Below are 17,627 nucleotides of genomic sequence, written 5' to 3'. Positions count from 1 at the left end.
TTACTTTTTTGTGCTCCTTGGGGTTAATGTCATCTAGAAAGGGTAAATGCCAGTGTGGGAGACAGATTCCCCATAAAGACCGCCACAATAAGTGTCTTTTTTGTCTAGAAGCTTCTCATGACCATACATCTTGTTCTATTTCTCAGGCGTTTATTCTGAAAACCCTTCACAGTGGACTTTCTTCCCTTTCCTTGTATCTTGAGAACCAGCGTTTTAAGCTTCTCGCTAATGATACAATGGAAGGAATCTCCTGCCATGAGGGTCAGCTGTTAAGGAAGAAGGTGAAAAAGGTAGAACAGCAATTTTCCTCTCTCCATTCTCTGCCAGGTGTGTCTCCTGAGGTTGTTACAAAGCTAGAGGCTAACCTGGCTTTGTTGTCGGATTTCTCTGTCATGACTGTGTCAGAGGCCAGTGTGGGTCTGGCTAGCAGCATGTCCAAAGAGGCTTTGCGGGCATCCATCTCAGACATTGAGGGGGAACCACGGTTGATTTTTTTCCCAGGGACCTAGGGGAGTTCCTCAGTTTTTAGTTGGGCAAGAAGTTCCTAATACGGTTCTCAACTAATGTCCTGGGTCTCAGCTTTCTCAGTGTTTTGCAGATGACATTCCCTTAACAAAAACAAAACATTAAACATACTTCTTCTGCTCCTAGGGATCCTGAAAGTGAGCGGTAGGCCTTCACTTAGGGACCATTTACTGCTTTAATGTCCTTAACTCATTCCCTCCAGTACAGCTTTTTTGAGTGTGCATCATTAACTCCCAGTGGGTGTGGCTTGAACCTTTAAATAAATGAAGTTATCACTTTACAGTTCAAACAAATATTCAAATTTCTGGAACCGTGTTATTAGAAAACTCTAAATGGCAAACTAGTAAGGATAAATTCATCTTTATATTGGTGGCATTCATTCAGTTTGATACTTTAAACTGGATTTTATAAGCCAAAATAAAGGCAGTGAATATTCATTTTGTAATGTTGTATAAAAGCTTATAATTTCTCAGTAACTGTTCAAGCAAGACACAGACTGCCAGCAAGATTTTCTTCATACAACTGTGAGCTTTCATATGAAGCTATGCACTTACATCTGTGTTATCTGAATGTTGAGATATTTAGAGAAATATGAAAATTGTTACAATACAAATAAACAGTATACAAAGAATATTCAATATCTCTCTAGCTGCATTAGACAAGAGGTTAAATACCAATATGACTGTGAGGGCTATCATGCATGCTCTAAGATGAAATCTTCTGATACCTTGTATGTAGCATGGTTTTGGAATTATGAATGCTAATGTGAACAGACAATGCTTGATGTCTAGAGGTGTCAGTAAGAGTTAACTGCAGAAACACTTGAAGGCACTCTTGGAAGTAATGAGTTAAAGCCTCATCAAGAGGTTTTGGTTCCTGCTCCTGCATGGTCCTCTATTCCCTTTAAAAGGCCTAGAGAACAGAATTTATCTGAGGATGAGTCAAATTCAGATAATGAATCCCTGACTTATTCTACTCAAATTCCTTCTCATTTAGACTATGTGTCAGAGAAGGAGGAACCTATTAATCCAGATGTTCCTTTTGAGGAAATTTCCTTTGGGGACTCACACTCTGGGATGATGGATATTTTTTCTTTTTAAGTAGGATTGCGCTCAGGTCTCTGATATCCATAAGAGGTACTATGAGTTTCTGCAGCAGTTGGAATCTCTTAAACCTCCTGTTTTCGCTGCTTTGCTGGATGCTTTTTCCAATGTCTCTCTGTTCCCTGCTACCAAGAAGCCTGACAGGTTTTATATGGTGCCTGAGGATTGTCCTTTCCTATATAAATGTCCTGCTTCTGTTCCCTCTCATGTCTGTAGCCTCTGATAAGCCATCTCAAGTGCTTCCTTTGCCCAAGTTATTGCCTTCTGACAAGGATAGAACTAAGGAAAAGTTGGGTAAGAAGGTTTACACTTCTGCTACCCTGGCTTTTAGGGCCATTAAATATCAGACACATATGTCTAGGTATATGTTGGCTCATCTTTCTCGGCCTGGCAACTTATTTCTGATTTTCCAGACTCTGAGGGTAAAATTTCTGTTCTTTCCTTGCTAGGGACTTCCTCTCAAGTCATTCATCATTCTATTAAATGCAGTTATGATGCAGCAGATGCCTCTTCTAGGGCTGCTGTATTTGGATCAGTGATGAGGAGGTATTCTTGGCTTAGGCTTCAACCTCTGCCTGATTATATTAAAGCTAAGTTGATGGATGCTCCTCTGGATTCTCAACTTTTGTTTAGGGAAACTGCGGCTGATTTGTTTAAGCCCCTTCAGGATAAGGGTAAGGCCTTACAGAAGGTTAAATAGGTGTTTGTTTCTTCTGTGCCTAAATTTCAGCTAAGCCTGCCTTTGCCCACCCTTCCCCGCCCTTCTTCTAAAGGTAGGAAGAGTGGAAAAATGGACTCTTCCTGCTAAAGCTACTCTATTTTCAGGGACTCCAAAGTTTTCCTTTCCAGCCACACCAGGTGCTATATGACTATCCAGCTCTTCCCAGCCACATTCCTCTTTCTCTTCACCTTTCTCTTTACCTGTTGGGTTTCAGACCACTCAGGATTTGTGGGTTCTGTCAATTATTCATCAGGGGTACTTCATGGTGTGGAAATCCCATCCTCCTTTTATGGGCATTCCTCATCCTCCTCAGCAACAACTTCCCTTTTTCCCAGAGGTTCTTCAAAACCTCTTGACTAAAGGTACTATTCAAGACGTACCTGTGCCCCAAGGGGGAAAAGGGTTCTACTCCAGACAGTTTCTAGTGCCCAGAAAAAGAGGGCACTTGGACACCTATTCTAGACCTCTCGTCTAAACATTTTTCTAAATGTACCTTCCTTTCAGATGTTGTCACTTCAGATTCTGTTTCCTTTCTTGCGCCTTCAGGTCCAAATGGTGTCTCTGGATCTCAAGGATGCTTATCTCTATATTCTGATCCATCCTCTTTTCAGGAAGCGTTTACATTTCTCTGTTGCTTCCTGGCATTTTCAGTTCCTTGCTTTGCCCTTTGACCTTTCTACTGCCCCACGGGTGTTCACCAAATGCTTTGCTCCTGTGATTGCTTTTTGCAGGCTTCGAGGGATCCAAATATTTCCTTACTTAGATGACCTGTTAATTCAGGCATCCCTCTCCACAGACCCTTTTGCAAAATCTTCATTTTGTTGTTTCCTTTCTTCAGAGCCTGGGGCTAATTATAAATTTCAAATAGTCTTCTCGGACTCCTTCTCAGGATCATGTTTTTCTGGGTTGCAGGATTCAGACAGTGCCAATGCTTGCATCCCTGCCCCCCTCCAAAGGCCTTAACTCTCATTTCTTTCCTTCAAACTCTTCTTCCTCTGGCTTCCATTACCCCCAGGAAGTTTCTGAGAGTTCTGGGTTTCATGGCATCCACCATTCTGATGCTCCCTCTGGCCAAACTTCAAATGAGAACGTTTCAGTGTTTTCTGAAGTCATTGTGGCTCCAACATGCACATACTCTAGACTTTGTAGTTCCTCTTCTTCTTTGTCTCAGACAGAAAATTCACTTGTGGATTCAGCAGTTGTCTCTGAATCCAGACATCCCTTTTCATCCCCCTCTTCCCTCTCAGGAATAGTTCACAGATGCTGCAGACACTTGATGGGGCCAACATTTGTCTCTCTAAAAGTACAGGGGGTGTGGTCGCCTCATCAGCAGAAGGAGTACATTGATGTCAAAAAGATGAGAGATCTTCTTCTGCCTCTTCAGGCCTTTCATCCTCTTTTCTCTCCATGGCATCTCAAAGTATTCACAGCCAATACCACAGTGATGTGTTATATCAACAAATAGTAAGGAACAAGATCTTACCTTCTTTGCAGGTTGTCATTTCCGGTACGGGATCTTGCTGTCAAATGTCAAGTGACTCTTCAATAGTTTATATCCCTTCCAGTCAGAACATTGTGGCAGATGCTCTGAGCAGTTTCTTAACTCAGTGCCAAGAATGGATCCTTCACAAGGATGTGTTTCTGGACATTATCCATTAACAGGGTACTCCTCATGTGGATCTTTCTGCAACCCCTCTGAAAAGACAACTTCCTCTGTTTTGTGTCAGAGTTCCAAGTCCTATGGTATGGAAGGTGGATGCTCTGTCATTTTCTTGGAAGGGGATGTTTCTTGATGCATTCCCTCAGCTTCATCTCATTCCAGAAGTCCTGTTCAAGATTCAACAGGATGCTCCCAAAATCGTACTGGTGACTCCCTTTTGGCCACAACAGCACTGGTTCCCATTACTTCTCCATCTAGCCGGGTCAGTCATGGCAAGTTACCTCAGAGGGTGGATCTAATCACACAAGACAAGGGCTCTCTCATTCATTCCCACCTGTCCATGCTACAACTGACATTGTGGACGATACTATTTTGATTCTTCACAGACACCTTTTTTCTGAGGACACACTTCAAGTCCTGCAGGAGGCCAGGAAACCTACTTCTAGGAAATCCTACTTATCCAAATGGAAGCGGTTTTCTGTTTGGTGTCTCCCTCGTAACCTTGACCCACTTACTGTGGATATTCCTTTGGTTCTCTATTATTTGTGTGAGATGTTTAATGCTGGTTTGTTCTATTCTTCTATTAAGGCCCACTTATCAGCTATCTCTGCTTGTCTACCTTTTTCTCCTCCTCTAGCTTTTAGATCTGAGGTTAAACAATTTCTTAAAGGTGTCCTTAATAGCGGACCTCCCAGGAAACCTGTTCCTTCTCCTTGGGATTTTAATTTTGTTTTGAAGAAGCTGACTCAGGCTCCTTTTGAGCCTGCTGCTTCAGTTTCCTAGCTACATTGTTCCTGCAAGACTGTTACCAGATGGATGTCTGAGTTGCAGGCCTTTATGGCTTGTCCTCCTTTTTTAGTCTTTCATGAGGACAGGGTGTCCTTATGCACTAACCCTGCTTTTATGCTTAAAGTGGTTAATAAGCTATCACTTAATCAGTCTGTTAATCTGTCTATTTTTTCCCTGTACCCAATCTTTGGACATGCATAGGCAATTCAGGGTGTATTTGGATAAGACTAAGGCTATTTGAAAATCTGTTCAGTTATTTGTTTTTTTTTTTTGTCCTAGATCTTTGGGACTTGCTATATCCAAGCAAACTTTTTCTTCATGGATTTCTAACACTATTTCCTTTTGTTACACTTTTCACTGCAAAAGCCTTCCTTCTTCATTTTTAAATCTTCAGTTTAGGGTCATTCTACTTGAGCTGTGGCTTCTTCTGGTGCTTTTTTCAAGGGCTTACATACTAATTCTATTCTTGAAGTAGCTACCTGGACATCTATGCATACCTTTACCAAGCACTACAAGTTGGATGGTATCTGTAGAGCTAGGGCTGTTCTTTATGGGTTTTTAGGGGGCTCTTCTCCGCCTCCCCCCTCCCAAATTTTTTCTTGAGCTTTGGCACTCATCCATCTGTTAAGAATACTGAAGCAGTGAATGTAAGGATGTAGTACAGTTGTGTAAAATCATACCATAATGGTAATGTCTTTGCCTCCATCCCCCTAGTCTTTTGCCTTCCTGGATGTACAGGTTACCTCTTGGGTTTCTTGGACTGTGTTCCTACTGTGACATTCAGTTCTGATTATGGTAGGCCTGAATATCACCTTTATGCCTTACGCTACACAAGAAACATTTGGATGATGCTCAGCATACCTTTTAAAAACGACAAGTAGTCTTTGATAGACTGCCTGGATGCTCGGGCTTCCACAGCAGGGAATTCCATCTGTTAAGAATACTGCAGCAGTGAAGGCAAGGACATCTACCATTATGGCAAGATTTTACACAACTGTACTTTTTTCCCAGAGATACTGACAAGGAAAGGGAGTTATTGAGATGGGGTGTACAGGAAAATATTCTAAACTAAAAGTATCAGATAGCAAATTAGAAGCTGCAGTAACTATAAATATAGCTAACTGTGAATATATACAATATTTTTAGAAGAAAAAGATGCATGTGACCCCAAACAACAAAGAAAACTTCTCTAAAATGCTTGAACTAATGCAACAAATGAGGAAGAGTTAACGAGGAACAGTGATTTAGGGGAGGGGGTGGAGCTTGAACTTTATCAAAGATCTCACTGTTGCAGTGTAGAAGGGTGCCTTTGGTGACCAGTCCATCTGTTCTAGTGCACAGAGAGGACCAACATAAATCTAGTATTCATTAGTCACAGGAAGATAGACATGGAATATGATATGGGTTTACAAGATGGTACAAGGGAAAAGCAAAGGGACAGAACTGAGGCACAAAAGCAGGAGGATGCACTATCAGATGCAGATCATTGCTACTCATTTTAAACTAGATCCTAGAATTGTTTTTCACAGACAGAGCTGTGGGCCCTTTGGAGTGGCTATCTGAGTGGGTAGCAAGTTGTGAATCCTCAGGGGCCTTTAAAAGAGCATGGCAGAGCTGTAAGGGTTGGACATCCTTGATAGATACTGTAGTAGGCAGTAATTACATACAAGACAGTTCTAAATGGATGGATAAGAAAGGCAAACTGTCTTCACCTGTCATCATATTCTGTAATGTAACAATACAAGGTATAAACATTCAGAAAAAGGTCTTCATTCAATAGTTTTCATTTTCTTTGGTTAAATATCACTTTTGTTTACCTTAATGGAGTTGTACTGTATTTCATCCATGAGTCGTTGATACTTCGTAACTTCTCGCATAGTGTCTTCAAAGTTGTGCTCTTCATTGAGGAAATGATCGACATCTACCTCTGCTTGTTTGTTCACCAGCATGTAATACTTATCATACAATTTTACATGGTCTTTTGGTCCAAGGCTTTCTTTGACAATCACATCTTTGATTTTCATCTTGTTTACTTTAAGAATTTCATCTAGAATAATAGGCTTCAGGGTGGTGTTGGATTTCTTACCTGGCTATGAAAAAAATATTCTGATTATTTTCATTACTTTGATGGACTTTCTATACATTACCCATATCCTTTATAAAAGGACAAACTAAGCAGACTGTTTACAAATGACTGTATGGAATACACTTATCGGTGTTAGAAATGCTGCAATCTTACTGATCATTAAGATACTTAAAGTGACTAATTAGTAGAACAGCTGAGTAACACAAATGATCAATCACTACAAACATATCTTGCTGTCTTTACACAGTAAACATGTTATCAGACTTGATCCTGACAGTAAGATTATCTAGAATAAAACACAAAACAAGTAAGCCAAATATTCTCCTGTTTATCATACTGTCCTTGCCTATACAAGTCATTGAAAATCTAGTGGATGTAGAATAGCCTTTGCTGTCATCATAGCCACATAATGTTTTCCTCCTCCCTCTCCCCTTTCTGCTTCATGCTTTCTGGGCATCCCAGTACTCCCATCTAATCATTGGGTCATCCAGCTCCTTCTTCTACCCCCCAGAATTTCCCTGGTACATGGATGGGCCCAGCATGGATCATAAATGCATTCTGAGGGTCACTGCCATCAACTGCTTCTGTTGGGTGAAGGTGGGGTTATTATTAATTACCTTCCCTCTTCTCGCTGCCCCTTCACGGCATTCATCTACTAAGTCTGAGTAATACTTCCTTCCCTGAACCACACCTCTCCTCAGGGAGCACCTCTGGGAATTGCACGGACATCTCTCAGTGCCACCTACAAAAATGTCTGGGCCTCTTATCAAACTTTGGGTCATCTGGACTTTATTTAGGACTTTATCACTCTACTCTACAGTGCTGGTTCATATTCACATAATGTTGGCCAGAGCAGAACTGAGCAGCATTTTAGATTCATGAATTCAACTGCAATGAAGATTTTTGAGGTCATTGATCATTTTAGTTAGAAGTCTCTGAGGTCTCTCAACTTGAGTAACATGTTTGGTATCATCATTCTAATCCTTGAAATTTAGGGAAAATAACACAGATGTGCCACTATATCAGATAGCCTGTAAGGCCATATTCTTCAGTGTCTAACTATTTAGGTTCAGAGGCTCATAGTGAAGTACTTGTCAATCAGCAGACCCCTAAAAGACTAGTCAATAATCTATATTCAAAGGTTCCTTCCAGCTTCAATGAGTGGAATGCAAGCTAGACTAAGGAAGGATTTATGGCTGCCCATCCAAGGTGGCAAGGGTACTACTCTGCCAGATATGTATTGAAAGTTTTTCCAGAAGTGGAGATACTTTGGGATATGACTAGCATACCAACATGTCTTATTTACTTGTTAATGAAGTTTTAGTTTCTTTAAATGAGTAGTTAAGAAAATGTTTGTTCTGCAGAGGGAGATCAAAAAGGATCAGAACCCTCATGGTTTGAAAGGTTAGACACAGGTTTCATGGATAAGTCTATAACAAACTAAGTGCAGAGAAAGGGTTTTCAGTCTGTCCAGATAATGAGGATTTTTTTTTAAGCCACTGATCTTTTTAGGTAAAAATCTCTGAGGTCTCTTAAGTGGAGTGACATGTTTAGGTAAATACAAGCCAAAAGGGAAATTATTTTCAACAATACATTGGATGAGATATGAGTAAAGGGAAATTAAGACCTCCAGATCTAGAGGAGATGCCTTTAGAAAACAATTGAGCTAGACAAAAGGCTTTCCAAACTACTGCAGAGACGTGATAGTCAAAAGATAATTATCAACATAAGTGCACAGGCACCTACAATGATGTTTGACTTGTGGCTTGTGTCACCTGTATGGGATGGGAATATGTTTTGTTTCCCAAGATGAGCTATACTACGTTTTTCACATTTACTTTGAGATCATTGTCCTTGTATCATGTTACAGGGTCTAATGCATATTGGAGCAACTGTGAGTGTTGGACTGTTTGGAAAAAGAAGCAACTAGGGAAGTGTGCAAAAATACAAAGAACAAAACCTAGAGATTTTTGAAAATTATAAAAAAGAAACATGGGCATGGGACAGAAAGAAAGTGAAATCTGATATGGTACAATATTCATGCAAAGGAGAAAAACAAACTAATCAATAAAACAGCAGCTCCAAAGATATTTAAAGAGAAATACAACAGGCAAAGGCACCCAGATATAGAGAATTTCACAATGCAAAAAATAAGATCACCATGGGGGAAGGTAGAACAGACGATTAGTAAAGTAGAAGTTAAACAAATAGAAGCTAAAGTTACAGAATGCCTGCAAACTGAAGGATTTTCTGTAGAACATCTAACACAGGTTATGTTAAACCATGATGGAACAAATTAGTCCGAAAAGTAAGGAGAAATCAGTGAAGGAGGAGATATCTGAAGAAGAAACATGGACATGGGGAAAAAAGAGATTTAATATGGTGCAATATTTATGCAAATGAAAATTCAAAAATAATTAATAAAAAAGCAGTACCACAGATATTTGAAGAGAACTACAGGTAAAGGCATTCAGATATGGAAAATTGTACAATACTAAAAAAAAACAAAGAGGGAAAGTAGAAAAGATGATTGGTAATGGAGAAATTAAAAAATTAGAAACTGAAGTTATGGTTACCTGCAAAGTGAAGGATTTTTTGTAGAAAATCCAACCCCGGTAATGTCACAGCATGATGGAACAATGAGCCTCCAAATTAAGAAGAAACAGCTAGAACGGGAAGCATCTGATCAGTTGCCACATGAAGATACCCCAGAGCCTTCAACACAAAACCAGTACAAAAGTTCAGTTGATGTTGCACAGCACGGGAAGGAGCAGGAAATGGTAGCAACTCTGATGCAGTCAATGTTGTGGAGTGATAGGACAGTAAGGTTCGATAAGAAAGAGCAATGGATGATGCAGTATGCAGATGAAGAGAATATATCACAGGAAGATGTTCTGGAACTTTCTGTAGAATGACCACAGAAGACAGACAAAAAATGTACCCTCAATTTAGAAAAATAAATGATCTAAGGAAAGAGTTGCTTGATTTAATAGAGATGGATAGCTACATTTAGATCAATGAAAGAAACAAATTACAGAAAATCAATAAGACCCAAAATGTTAAAAGTCTGATACAACAAATGAACACAGTAATCAAAGCATAGAAATGTGTGTGCTACAACAGAAGTGAATAGGATACATTACTGAGCAGCCAAATTAATAACAGATAAAGTCTTACTACAAAATACAAGGCAATAAAGGAAAGGAAGGGAAGAAATCAAACGTCATTCAAGGAAGTATCAAATACAGAAAACTATAAAAACAGGAAGTGCCACTGTTAGAAGAGTATAGAAAAAGGAACAGATCAAGAAAAATACTTAGAAAGATAGACATGATAAAAGAAACACACAGTATCAAAATAAACCAGGATCTGTCATACACTATTGCAAATAATAAACCTAAAGATATGAGTACAGGTGAAAAACTTAGAAGATATGCAGATAAATATAAAGGAAAAGTACAGAATTACCAAGCCACTAATGACCCAAATATGTGTTTATACAGAACTGGGAAACAAAGCAAAATGAACAGAAACACCACAGGAAAAAAAGAAGAAATAGACAAATTTTGCAGAAATATCTATGAAGAAGACCCTGTGGAACATAAAGATACTGACTGGATAGAGGAAGTAAAAGCAATAGTAAGAAGTTCAAATGTACAGGATATGAAATGGGATTAATGTCCAAAGAAAGTGAAACAAAATTAAGAAAATCTCCTACATGGAAAACCCCAGGCCCAGATGCAGTACCTAACTTCTGGCTAAAAGCATCCTTCTATGAAGATTTAGCCCTGATTAAGAACTGCTTATATGTCACTCCGAAGAGACACCACACTGGTTAACAACAGGAAAAAATACACTCCTCCTAAACAGTGAAGCTGCAAGCTATCCTAAAAATATAGACCAATAACTTGCCTTCAGACGATGTATAAACTATATATTGGAACTGAGGCTGACAGAGTTTATAGTCATTTAGAAGAAAACTCAATCATGGCAATAGAACAAACGGGTAACAAAAGAAAGTCATATGGAACAAAGGCTCATTTATTGTTAAATAAAGTCATAATGGAGAATTGTAAAAAGGGGAAGAAACCAAGTATAGCATGGACAGATTACAAAAAACATTTGGCACCATCCCAAATCAATGGATAAAGCAGTGCTTATAGATGTATAACACATACCCTACATTGATTGATAACATTACAGTGACCATGAAACGTTGGCAAACCACTTTGCAGCTAGGACATAATAAAGGATAAATTATCATCTTGGGGATAAAAATTTAAAGGGGGATATTCCAGGGTGACTCTGTCACCGCTGCTCTTTTGTCTTGGCCTTAACCCATTAAGCTGTTTACACAACAGATTAGGTCAAGGTTACAGTATGGCTCCCAGACAACAACAAAGTGTAAAGACTTTTCATCTCCTTTTTGCAGATGATTTAAAACTGTATAGTTAATCAGACGAGGGAGCTGATAGCACAACTGCAAGTGTCAAAACTTTCTCAGATGATGTACCTCATTGGTCTTAATAAAAGTGCAAAAGCAACATTTAAAGCAAGAAAACTACAGCACCAAGAATATATCACTCTGGGACAGGAATGAGGAATGTGATATAAAGATCTTGAACAGGAGGGAGTGTATACATATTTGGGAACCGACAATAAAACATGAACAAATGCAAACAAAACTCAGTAATACATATTTTAGAAGACTAATCTTAAAAATGAAAACAGCTCTTTCTTGAAACAAAGTCCAAGCTACAAACCAATTTTCTCTTCCTGTTCTTACTTACAGTTCTGGAGTGATTGGCCCCAAAAGGTATTGAATTAGTTGGACAGGAAAACAGAAATCAATAGTGTTCTTCTAAGGGTTAAGACCAATATTGATTAATTCAAAATATTAAATAAAAACAGCACCAATAGCAGTGGTGTAGCTAGAGTTTGTGCTGCCCAGGGCTGTCTTTGCCACCCCTCAGAAAATGATGGTCAGATGGGCCTCTCCATACACAGCCCTCCCCCCTGCAGGCATTCCAGTGTCCCATTACTTGGCTATTTCTCCCCATTTACCATAAACACTGTAATGTGCACATTGCTTTATGCTTTACTTCTACAACGATTATTTGGATTTCATTTAAAACTTAGTTTAAATTTTATAGCACAAACACTGACAGACATCTGCTAAACAAAGCAATACAGTCTCACAATGAAAACAGACTTAGCATTAAAACTTCTCTGTCCTTCAAACTCACATTCATTGAAACAACACTGAAACCCACATTTAAAGAAAATGCATCTGGCCAGTGGAGGATAAAGTTTACCTTTTTGGGCTGTTTTCAAATCATAGGCCCCTTGCAAATATGCATGTGTTCTTTGATTCACCTTCCTGATTGTACTAACTTATATTCCTTGTATAATACAGCACACTTCACATTGCAGGGACACTGATAAACAACCTTTTAAAAGAAGAACGATGCCCGAATAGAAGTAGAAACACCATAAGCGCCACACAAAATTCCATACAATAGTACCAGGTAACAAAATCTTTATTTGTTAAGCACTTTCATCCCCTGTATGAACCTCAGGGACTTCTTCAGAACTAAATTACTCCTTTAAAGGCACATCCTTTATATACATAAATTAATAATTAATCAATTAAATAATTGTTTAAACATTTAAAGATATACCATAAAATACTGGGCGGTGCAGTGGTGCAGCGGTTAATGCTGTCGCCTCACAGCAAGAGGTTCTCCGGTTCGATTCTCAGCTGGGGTGCCTTCTGTGTGGAGTTTGCATGTTCTCCCTGTGTTCGCGTGGGTTTCCTCCCACATTCTAAAGACATGCTTCTGGAATGTTTCTCCCCGGGCCTCCGCTGAAAACAGGATCTGTGGAACCTAGTCGGACTTTCCCAGTCAGCAAATGTTAAAATAAATAAATAAATAACCTAACACATCATTACATATAATTTCTGTGAAATAAATACATTCCTTTACAAACAGTATGTAGTGTACTATATAAAACTTTTTTTCAAGCAATGTCACATAAATGAATTAAATGTTAAGAACTGTTAAAAAACAACCTAACAGACATTATTTATCACTTAAAACATTAGAGCTTTCTTTCTGAGAACTGGTAACAGACAAACACAATCATTTAACCCAGGTTCGACTAGGGCATTAAGCCTTATAATTCAATGGAACTCTTTCAAGTCAACCTGAAGTTCCCACCAACCACCTCTTCTACTGTGTGGAACCACTTCTAAAATTCCAAACTTAAATTTCATTTCCCCTTGGCAGGTAAGTATGTGTCTATACAAGGCGTTATTAGTATTACCTTTGCCAATAGCGTATAGGTGCTCATATATTCTGGTTCTAAATTTCCACTCTGTTTTGCCAACATAAAAGTATGTGCATGTTTGGCAGATGGAAATATGACACCTTTTGTATTAGAATTACCTTTAAGTAAATAAATATCTTTACTAATTCCTTCAATATATACCAAGTCGTTGTCCAAAATAAAGGGACATTGATTGCAGCGACCACATTTAGTGGTACCCTTGATAGTCAAAGTTCTAGGGGAAATTACATGTTCCATCAAATATTTAAATTTTTTTCCAGCTTTGTATACAAAGCTTGGTACAAGCCCTAAAGTATTGAATATATTCATGTTGCCTTTAAAAATGTTCCAATTCCTTTTAATAATGTCCTTAAGTGTTCTTTCCCCTTCTCCAAATGGGATAACCATGCTCATATACTACCCTCCTATTCCAGTTTGTTTTCATTTTGGACAGTCACACCACTACCCAGTAGTGGTTTATATGTTGTCCCCATCCTTCTTCCATCTGATTCACTACACCATCAAGTATTCTGTTGGGGTACCCCCTTACTTTGGACATATTAGTAATGGTTTCTACCTCAGCCAGAAATGTCTATCTAGTGGAACACATTCTTGCTGCTCTTACCAGCTGTTCTTTAAAAAATATTTCTTAGTATGTAGTTCTGAAGAAGTCCCCAAGGTTCATACAAGGGATGAAAGGGCTTAACAAATAAAGATTTTGGTACCTGGTACTATCGTGTGGAATACAGCACACTTGTTAGAGTGTGTTTTAACAAGATCGTTTTGAACATTTTTCCATTAAGCAATGAAACAAAATGTATGAACCAGTAATGACAAAACTGCCCAGTTCAGAACTTTTCCATCATAAAAGTCGCCTCAAACTTCCATTATTACAATCCACCAATATCAGTAAATATGTGCAATCTCTACAGAAGTAAAAGTCATCCAAATAATTCCACATTAAAGAGATCTGTAACTAATGAAGAGGTGGCTGCCAGCAAACAACTTTATGTTTCATTTACAAATAAAGTGCCTGTTGCCTTTTAAGAAAAAAAACTGCCTATGTTACATTAAAAAAAAATGATAAGCTAGTAATATTGCAATAGGGAATGGATGGTAAACTGATAGGTTCACAGTTACTAGGTATCTCCTCCAAAGGAGGACATTCACAGGACTTCAGCATCCACTCCCTTTAAAGTGCAACACAGTACAGTGTCAGCAATCCACCTACATACCATGGGATTAGAACCTACAGCCTTCTGCATCAAAAGCAAGTATACTACCTGTTGTGCTATTAACAATGCAAATAGACTTAGATACGCAGCACCAAACTTCTCTTCCCCTGAAATTCTCAGCTCCTTCTAAACTCCACTTGACACTCAACTAAATCTCTCAGGTTTGCAGCACAAGAAATCTGGAAAAAGCCAAAAATTATTCAGAGGGGGGGGGACAAAGGTCCAAAACCAGGGACATATTTTAAACATTTCTTGTATAATCTTTAAAGGTTGTTAGAATAAAGTGTTTTGTGTTGCCATACGTTTCCTGAAAGATAGGAAGACTGAAAGGGAAATGGCTATCATAATTTAGTGAATTCAGTTCTCACTTATTTGCCAGAAAACCACAAATTTTAAGAGGAACAAACCAAAAGTATGAGACAATCATTCCAGACATTCTGTGAAAATCTGGACAGTTGAGAGCTTGAATCACAAGTGGTGGTATGGGTACACAATTCAGGCTCTTGTACCTAAGGTACATGGTTTGAGCCTTAGTAGCACTAACCACCAGATACACCTAACTGGGGCATTTTACACACACACACACACACACACACACACACACACACACACACCTTTCATGCACACAAAACACTCGGGCACCAGCATCGCACACACACACAACACTCGGGCACCAGCATCGCACACACGACACTCGGGCACCAGCAGCACACACACACAACACTCGGGCACCAGCACCACACACACACACACACACAACACTCTGGTACCAGCAGCACACACACACACACACACACACACACACACACACACACACACACACACACACACACACACACACACACAAAACACTCGGATACCAGCAGCACACACACACACACACAAAACACTCGGGCACCAGCAGCACACACACACATACAACACTCGGGCACCAGCAGCACACACACACACACACATACAACACTCGGGCACCAGCAGCGCACACACACATAAAATACTCGGGCACCACACACACACACACACAAAACACTTGGGCACCAGCAGCACACACAACACTTGGGCACCAACAGCAGAAGAAACACCCACACAACACTCAGGCGCCAACACCAGCACACCAGTAAACACACACAACACTCGGGTACAAGCAGCAGAAGAAGAAATAAGAAGTTATGTACCTACCATAACGTTCCATGTTAGTTGTCTTCTCTCGCCTTCTTTCTTGCTTGATGGGTTCAGAGCCGATCCCTCGGCTCCGACTCGGCACTTGCTAAGCTCGAGAGTCACTTTTACCAGCTCGAGGCAGCCCCATATCCCATGATGCAAGGCGGTAAGTACCCAGATCTCGTTTGATGACAAAGGGCAATAGCACCAAGCAAAAAAATACTTCCCAAAGGAAGAAAGAAAACTTACAGATGGAAGAAGGACCAGGTATGAATGGTCTTCAGCATAATAATTTCTTATAACAAGGTCTGTCCAGGCCAGGGGAAGGAGGGAGGGTCGAAGAAAGAAGGCGAGAAGACAACTAACATGGAACGTTATGGTAGGTACATAACTTCTTAATGTTGTTGTCAATCTCGCCTTCATTCTTGCTTTCTGATGGGACCAAGGCCCCTAGCACCTCTATCCTGGGTGGCTCAATGGAACAGACTCTTGAGGACTGTAGAGCCAAAACTGGCTCTGTCCCTGGAGGCCAAGTCCAATTTGTAATGGGAAACAAAAGTGTGAGGAGTGGCCCAAGTGGCCGCTGCACAAATAGTGTCTAAAGGAAGTCTAGCTTGAAAGGCTGTAGAAGTAGCTAAGTTCCTAGTTGAATGTGCTTTAGGTTTTGAGCACAGCTGTTTTCCCCTGAGCAGATAAATTTCAGAGATGACCAAGAAAGCCATCTGGACAAGGTCACTTTAGAAACAGGAAGGCCTTTTTTATTATCCGCATAGGAAACAAAAAGTTGATCAGATTTTCTAAATTTTTTTGTTCTGTCCAAATAATATCTAAGTTGACGATGGACATCAAGATAATGTAGTTTTTGTTCAGCTCTGTCTGAATAGTTTGGGAAAAATACAGGGAGATCAATGGATTGATTCAAATTGGTCTTTGAAGCGACCTTAGGTAAAAAGGTCGGATTAGTTCTCAAAGATACTCTGTCTTTATGAAAACCAAATAGGGGGTCGAACCGATAGAGCATGAAGTTCAGACACCCTCCTGGCGATGTAATAGCCACTAGGAATAAAGTTTTCCAAGAAAGAAATTTCAGGGAACAAGAAACAGCTGGCTCGAAGGGGGGAAGAATCAAGGATGTCAGCACTAAATTTAGATCCCACTGAGGAGAAGGATTCCTGACTGGGGGCTTTAGTAGGAAAATTCCTTTCAAGAAGGCCCTGCAGAGCCTATGGGACATAATATTATGATCTGCTACCCCGACATGAAAGTTGGAGATAGCAGCCAATTGAACTCTGACTGTGGAAGAAGAGGAACCTGCATGAAAAATCTCTGCTAAGAAGTCCAGGACTGCCTGAATAGGGGCAGTGAAAGGATCAATATTTTTGGCCTTAGCCCAATAAGAGAAACGTTTCCATTTGCTTGTATAAATCCTCCTGGTAGAGGATTTTAACGAAGCTACTATGATGTCTCTAACAGGATTAGAGATCAAGGGAAGCCTGGCTAAGGAAGGAAGTGGAGCAACCATGCTGTGAGGTTGAGAGAAGGGATAGACCGGTGCAGCTGACCCGATTGGTGAATCAGAAGATCTGGTACTGGGTCCAGATGCCACGGCTGCACCAAAAGGTGATGATAGAGGAATGGGAACCAAACTTGTCGAGGCCACTAAGGGGCAATGAGAATCAATTTGGCTCTCAAAACGGTAGCTTTCTGGATAAGTTGAGGGATCAGAGGAAATGGAGGGAAGGCATAAAGAAGTCCCTGGGGCCAATCCTGGGTCAGAGCGTCTCTGGGGGGATGGCCTGGTAGAGGGAAGAGACAGAAAAAGTCTGGACATTTGCTGTTTTGGGGAGTAGCAAAAAGATCGCAACATGGACCCCATTCCAGAAATATCTCTTCCGCTATAGACTGCTTGAGAGACCACTCGTGAGGCATGAGAATAGCTCTGCTCAATCTGTCCGCTACAATGTTGGTTTTCCCAGGGATATGCGTTGCTACCAGAAACCGATGAGAGGAGATCGCC

General features: G+C 40.0%; 1 protein-coding gene across 1 annotated transcript in view; it reads right to left on the bottom strand.

Annotated features, from left to right (window-relative positions):
- DNAH7 (dynein axonemal heavy chain 7) overlaps positions 1-17,627 on the bottom strand; it is a 4,771,155-nt gene that overhangs the window by 3,532,962 nt on the left and 1,220,566 nt on the right. The window contains exon 9 of the mRNA XM_044073696.1: positions 6,616-6,888. Coding sequence (XP_043929631.1) covers positions 6,616-6,888 — 273 coding nt within the window. The remainder of the gene's footprint in view (positions 1-6,615; positions 6,889-17,627) is intronic.

The sequence above is a fragment of the Protopterus annectens genome, chromosome 6.part0 (genome assembly GCF_019279795.1).
Source record: "Protopterus annectens isolate FY-2018-M chromosome 6.part0, PAN1.0, whole genome shotgun sequence".
NCBI lineage: Eukaryota > Metazoa > Chordata > Ceratodontiformes > Protopteridae > Protopterus > Protopterus annectens.
Note: the sequence above shows the minus strand (reverse complement) of the source record. Positions and strands in the feature narration are given on the sequence as shown.